We start from the raw sequence: 7,306 nt of genomic DNA on the forward strand, positions 1-7,306 counted from the left end.
TTTTTTTTTTTTTTTTTTTTCTTGTATTTTTCCATTCATATGCTTTTTATGATTGTCTGCTGTTGTACTGATAAATATCTGCTGGAGTAAACTATCCACCTTATTCCGGATTTGGCGCCACTACCCATAATTCATAGCGGAAGCCGGTTGTTTACTTCCGCCCGCGATCCCGCGCTGTTGTTTACGTTTGTGGGTTAACACACTTGCTAGCAATTTAATGTTTTTGACACAAAAGTTTCCTTTACCTGAAGTAAATGGCAGCACATCAGAGGTGGATACATTGCAAGGATGTTTTAAAAAGCTGCGAAGATAAGTCGTTAACTGTGTCTCACCCATCATTTCTCACGGACTGGGTAGATGATATGAAATCATGGCCCGGAATTACCTACATCGATATTATTAATTACCTTGTTTTTTCTGAAGGCGTCGATGGCGAGGAATTGCGGAATTATAAAAGCACAGAGGCGTATAATTACCTCCACAGCAACAAAATAGATACAGTTTTGCTCAAGAAACAAGGCGACTTTATCTTTCTGAAAGCAGCTGTTGAGCCGAGCCAGAGCGTTGGTCAAGCTAAACACTTAGCATGGGTCATGCTCAGAGAAAGTGGAGTGGTAGAAACGGTCGGCTGTTCCTGTATCGCCGGATTGGGAAAATCATGCAGTCATGCGGCAGCTATTCTGTGGAAGGTATATCACTTATCTGGATATCAGAATATTTACATCACTGAATCAGAATCACTGAACTGGGCGAAAGCTGTGAGCTTCCTGTCTGCCTGTGTTTACATGTGGAAGCCAGAGCATTGTGCAGCCTGTGATCTACTGTCACAAAAAATTAAACATTAAAAAGGCTGTACAGTATTTTTATATTATTTGTTTTTAAAAAAGTACAGACTGGATGCAAGGCAACCTAACATTTACAGAAAAGGAAAAAATAAATGACAACAGCAGGGATGTAAATAACTTGTTTCATTTTATTAGGAGCAGTGATAGCTGAAGTCTGTTAAATTGTTACAGGTCCAGAATGCTGTGATCAGTGGAAAGACGGGGCTAGCATGTACAGATGAGCAGCGCAGGTGGAATGCTGGGACAGCAAAGAATCTTCAACCCAAACGTCTAAGCATGATAAACTTCAGACACCACAAGGCAGAGCAGCAGTATAACATCAACTCAAGGGCTGCAGACACGATTAGTCTTTATTTTCATAAGTGTTATAAGGACTTGATCTTGTACAGGCATTGTAAATTCATTGTTGTCATCTCCTTCCAGTGCTGACACAAGAGTGTTAAATGTTTCTAACGCTATACCAGTGTACAGCAAAGCGTCTGCGTCATTTTGTAGAAGAAAAAATGCAACTTCATCACACTGAGTCGTCTTGTCCTGGACATCTTTTCTGCCAGACGTGTTGCAGTATTGATGATGATCTTTTAGCGAAGGGTCCTCCCACTGTGTGTGGACTGAGTGCAGATGTGGCCCAGGAGGTTGTGTGGAGACGCTAGCCAGGTCTGGGATGACTGACGGTGAATCTACGGTGCACTCTGAATAACACAAAAATACAAAATCAAATCAGCGTAACACAACCTGTCAAATGTCACTTACCTTATTACGTTTTAGGAAGGAAATTTGTAATTCCACACTCGTACACACATGATACATCTTAAATGTCAATAGTGCTGTTTTAGTGGGGCTTTAGCCCCCTTAAATTTTCCTAAGCCCCATCAAATTATGCTATAATATCAAAATATTGTGATTAGATTTTAGTTTTTCATCCTTAAAAAAATCAGTTGGAGCTAGGTTGCATTTAAGCTTTTTCTTTAAAGAGTTTAAAAGAAGTTTTTTTTTCAGCTGTGTCTGTTTCAAATAACCTGCCTCTAATAACTCAACATATTCTTTATTAACAAAATCCCCAGACTTTTACAGCCCTGGGGGCTGAATTTTACCAGGTTGCTAAATAAAAAGCTATTCTCGGACAGTTACATGAAATCATATACATCTCTGCTAGCATGCTACTGATGTTAATTACTAACCACTTTGTCTTTAAGATTTGGATTTGGCTGCCAATCAAGTACTTTCTCTTAGTGATAAAGTATTTTGGAATTAAATTAATAATACACTAACATCCACAATAACACTGCAACCAGCTAGCGCTGATGCTAACACCATCCACAGTATAGTAATTATAACATTACAATTATAACATTAATAATAATATAATTCAGTAAAAGATAAGAGCTAAGCATGATTAAAATGTGAAGCGGGGACAAATCACATTTTCAATTTCACTCACCGGGAACAGATTCGGCCGTTTTGTCGATGTTGCTGGAAGCTGTCTGGCTCACAGTGGTCCGGATGAGCTGCCTTCTTTTCTTTGGTGGGGCCCGGTCATAGCCCAGATAGAGCTCCGGGTCGGGGTGAAGCTCTGTGGGCTTTTTATCAATAAAATGAAAGGAGCAAACATAAACTCTCTTCGGGGGGTATTTGAGTTTTAAAGCTGCCAGCCACGCTCGTTTTCGATCCTCCTTCCTCGGCATGGAGTGCAGTTCGTAACGCGCTGGGCACACACAGGCCTTTCGAAGTTGTTGATGTGCAAAACAATACGTTTCTAGCTCGTCTTTCAGTTTTCTGGAGCTGTTGTGACAGCCAACAACAGCACAAGTTGAACCCGAACTCATATTAGAATTGTTTAAGCCTCCTGCTACAGCACAAATTACTAGAATTTGTCATTAGCAAAAGTGCCTGTCATTAGCAAAAGTGCCTCTCGCTTTAGCTCACCGGAAGTATAAAACCGGGAGGGGGCGGTACCTGTCTGTCATGGCAGCCCACATACGCTCTTGCAGAATAAGGTGGATATATTGACTGCAAGTATCAAGCTGTGAAATCCTTCGTTTTCTACAACTGATAGTGGTTGGTCATTAATTACGATGACATTTAGCAACTTCTCGGTAAACATTCGAGCTCCGGGGTTTCAGCTGTGTGTTATTCTCGTTCAGTTCGGAGAAGGCAATCTGATTTTGGTCAGCCGCGCTCAGTCTGCCCCTCATCCAAGACGGGCAGACTGAGTGGGGCAGTTGACCGAAATCAGACGGCCTTCTCTGGACTGAACGAGAATAACACATTGCTGAAGCCCCGGAGCTTGAATGTCCAACGTAAAACTAACTTTATCGTGGTTTAATGTGGTGCTATGGCTCTGCAGACATTGCACGTTGTTGTCTTGTTTTGTGGTGTTTCTAGTGTAAAATACTTCCACACAGCGGCCATGTTTAGATGAAAAGTTGGTTAGCCGTTAGCCACAGTGCTATTGCACATTTTAGCTGGCTGAAATGGATTTCCTGAATGTGAGGCGGATCTTAGTCTGGATTCATGAGACACGCCTCCGTTCAGGAAATCCATTCCATAGTTTGAACCCAACGTGCAGAGCAGCTGGCAGGGAATCACATGTGGAGATATTTTACTTGGAGACACTTGGAGACTTGGATCGGAAATCTCTGCAGGTTTGATCAGAAAAATCCGATATGTAAATTATGCTAGTATCGAAGCCCCATACCGATACTGGATCGGATCGGCCCCATCCCTACTTAAAACTGGATGTGAGTTGTGAACTATTCTGCTGCTGAAACGTCACACCTCAGAATCATTCATGACAGAAGAATTTGTAAAGTGGGAAGGACACACTGGTGGGGTGGGGGGTGGGTGTTCTGGAGGTCCTCCCCCAGAAATGTTTGAATTTTTTGAAAATTAGACGACATTTCCTGCATTCTGGTGTATTTTAACAGGTTGTTAAACATTTACGTTTACCTATATAAGTAAACACTTGATTCAATAACTATTGTAGAGCGCAACAAGAAGCAGCCTGACCAACAGCTCTCTTTGTATGAATAGAGCACGCTCCGCTTCTCTCAGGCTTCCTAACCCCCACCCCCCACACCCCCACGCATCGAAACCTGCTGGAACTACCGTAGCTCTAAGATAGCAGCGTACACTACAGGTGTGCTAGCTAAGTTGCTACAGACATAGCGCTCCACTTCTCTCACACATCCTAACCCCCGTCAACAACTGCCAGCACTAATGTGGTGCTAAGATAGCACATATAACAGAGGTGTCGCCTCGTCCTCCCCCGGTGAGTGCCCTGCCAATGACCAAGGAGAAACACTGCATGGAGTTGATGTAGGTAACCAGGAAAACCTGGAGTGGACTTTTAGTGGTTTGAGTATTCTTCTATTAATCAAGTGGAATGGATTCATTCATGAAGAAATAGAAACAGCGTCGAGTGAATTAAAGTTTCATGGTAAATGTGTGTGTGGGGGGTCCGAATTAATATTTTTTAAATGTGTGGGGGGACATGTCGCCTTCACATATAATTGTTGCAATGTCTATGCTCAAAATGACTGAGGTGATTTCTTTCTTCCTGTCACATGAAAGAAATACCTGAGCTCAGGTGTTTTCACCTGGGTTCTCTGCTGCAGAAGTCCATCCTGTGGTCCAGCCCAGAGACAATGTAATGTGAGCAGGAAGAGTCATCACAGCAAACAGGAAAGCCTCAGAGTCCAGAGGTTTTGCCTTTCCTCCAGGACCACACAAGATATCTGCGTTGATCCACACTGGGGGGCTCAACTCAGCCAGGACATCCTTCAGGAGAACCAGGGATGGAGATACAGCCTCCAAGCTGTATGAAATAAAAATCACAGGTCCAGAACCACACAAAGACCACCAGTACTGAGCAGGAGAACAGGCTGGTCTCACCTCTTGAAGTCCAGTTTAATTCCCTTGTTGTAAACCTTCACTTCCTGCAGCCACTCATTTAGCGTGATGTCACTGTCGTTGTCAGGGGGGTGGGCCATGACGGGCTCTTTGGGGTCGTGACCTCTCAGGATTACATCTGCTTCAATCATATGAGTTCGACCTGTGAGTGAAAACACAGTTCAAACACAAACCTCTGTCAAATTCTGAAATCCTTCACAAATATGGAGACAGAAAAACTTTGTTACAGTAAACTGTGATATTTTTAAAATTAAAACTGTGATGTCACAGTGCCATGTTGTGAATTTAGACTGTAACAATTTGAGTTTACAGTGTAGTAATTTAAATGTACACTAGTCCCTCGTTTATCACGGGTGTTAAGGACCACGCCCACCTGTGATAAGTGAAAAAACACCAAGTAGGGATACAGTAGTCCAAGTTCAATTCAAGTTCAGTAAACTTTGTCATGACATGTGCCAGGCTGTAATCACACTCATCACCTGTTACTACCAATCTACCTCCTTAAATAAACAATTTAATATTTTAATTAAACAATCTATGCAGCATGGATTGTTTAATTAAAATGTTACAGTATTTAAATTTAAATTGTAAAGAAGAGAAGTGCAGCAGGACACCAAAGAGTTAACCCTTCACACAGTGTGCACAGAGTAGAAATGTACTTCTTGATCAATTACACTGAAACAACTGAACACAGAAGTTCTAAAGTAATTAAAAACACTTGTATATTTTGTGATTATGATGATTTTACGATGTGACATACTTTGAATTTTACGTTGGAAGACAAAAGTCGATCGGTGCATCTGGACAGCAAAGGGCTCTTCACAAAGCTGCAGCAGGAGAAATGTGTGTGTGGCAGAAATGGAGATCAGCTGATCTGCAGCAGGAGGGAGCTTCCCCCTACACTTGTGGGCTGCATACATGGTGCAAAATCCATTCATCCATCCATCCATCCATTATCTTTTACCCGCTTCTTCCATTTTGGGTCACGGGGGTCACCGGTGCCCATGTCCGGCAATCACTGTGCGAGGGACGGGGGACACCCTGGACAGGTCTCCAGTCCATCACAGGGACACATAGAGACAAACGAAACAAACAACCATTCACTCTCTCACTCACACCTAGGCACAATTTAGAGTTACCAATCAGCCTAACATGCATGTTTTTGTTCTGTGGGAGGAAACCGGAGTACCCGGAGAAAACCCACACATGTACAGAGAGAACATGCAAACTCCACCCAGAAAGGCCCCCGGACCGGGATTTGATTCAGGGACCTGCTCGCTGAGAGGCAGCAGCTCTACCAGTTGCGCCACTGTGCTGCCCTGGTGCAAAATCATTTTAAATAATTTATTGTAAGAAAACAATCCATGGCTCAGCCATCAATCAGCCAAATGTGTTAAGTCCAATCTTACTTAAAAAAAACGTGATACAGCGAATCCGCAATAAACGAACCGCGAAGTAGTGAGGGACTACTGTACTGTGTATAAATAGAAATGTACTGAGTAATACTGTGTTTACAATGTAATATTGAGTCTACAGTGTGAAAATGTTACCAGAGGAAATATTTGAGTTGCCAGTTAAAACATGTGACTTAAAAGATTAATAAGTTAACAGTATAAAAATGCAAGTGAACAATGTAATAAAGTAAATTGAGTAATAAAATGTTTACAGTCTAATAATGTGATTACAGTGTAAAACCATAGATATCATATAATCACTAGATCCCGCATTGGCTGCTGCGACGCAGGAATTTCGGCCGCCATCTTGGAGCAGTCGTCCTTCTTATCCAGTTAAAACAAAGGAGCAGAAGATGTCTCAGCACTTCGCAGCTTAATTCTGTTCAAATCGTCGGACATGTTTATACCCAACATGATTGCGTATAAAAAGAGCTTCTCAGAGTGTCAGTGTCTCTCACAAGCCAAGATGGTAAAAGGATCACCAATTCCACCATTGGTGCACAGAAAGATAGTGCAGCAATACCAGAATGGTAACAACATATGCTCCCATCTAGACGTTATCTCTTTCAGGGAAGACCCTGCATTTTTCAACACGATAATGCCAGACCACATTCTGCAGCAATCACAACATCATGGTTACGTAGGAGAAGGATCCGGGTACCGAAAAGGCCAGCCTGCAGTTCAGATCTTTTACCTATAGAGAACATTTGGAGCATCATAAAGAGGAAGGTGCGACAAAGAAGACCCAAGACGATTGAACAGTTAGAGGCCTGTATTAGACATGAATGGGAGAGCATTCCTACTTCTAAACTTGAGAAACTGGTCTCCTCTGTCCCCAGACATCTGTTGAGTGTTGTAAGAAGAAGGGGGATGCCACACAGTAGTAAAAATGGACTTGTCCCAACTTTTTTGGGATTTGTTGACGCCATGCAATTTGGAAACAACAGATTTTCCCCTTAAAATGATACATTCTCTCAGTTTAAACTTTTGAGCTGTGATTTGTGTTCTATTCTGAATAAAATATTAGATGTTGGCACCTCCACATCATTGCATTCAGTTTTTATTCACAATTTGTTTAGAGTCCCAACTTTTTTG

The 7,306-nt window shown here is 42.1% G+C and overlaps 2 protein-coding genes across 2 annotated transcripts in view; both read right to left on the reverse strand.

Moving 5' to 3' along the window:
• Positions 1–955: 955 nt before the first annotated feature.
• LOC119412938 lies at positions 956–2,812 on the reverse strand. The gene is made up of 2 exons (XM_037679945.1): positions 2,287–2,812; positions 956–1,537 (listed from the first exon to the last, which is right to left on the reverse strand). Exons 1-2 carry the CDS (start codon positions 2,669–2,671, stop codon positions 1,170–1,172), a joined length of 753 nt encoding a protein of 250 aa, XP_037535873.1. The 5' UTR covers positions 2,672–2,812; the 3' UTR covers positions 956–1,169.
• A 1,618-nt stretch (positions 2,813–4,430) lies between these two features.
• fam151b (family with sequence similarity 151 member B) overlaps positions 4,431–7,306 on the reverse strand; it is a 5,448-nt gene continuing 2,572 nt past the window's right edge. Inside the window, exons 2-3 of the mRNA XM_037680756.1 lie at positions 4,740–4,899; positions 4,431–4,662 (exon numbers count right to left, since the gene is read on the reverse strand). Coding sequence (XP_037536684.1) covers positions 4,431–4,662; positions 4,740–4,899 — 392 coding nt within the window. The remainder of the gene's footprint in view (positions 4,663–4,739; positions 4,900–7,306) is intronic.

This window comes from Nematolebias whitei, chromosome 8 (assembly GCF_014905685.2).
Source record: "Nematolebias whitei isolate Nwh7 chromosome 8, NemWhi1, whole genome shotgun sequence".
Taxonomy (NCBI): domain Eukaryota; kingdom Metazoa; phylum Chordata; class Actinopteri; order Cyprinodontiformes; family Rivulidae; genus Nematolebias; species Nematolebias whitei.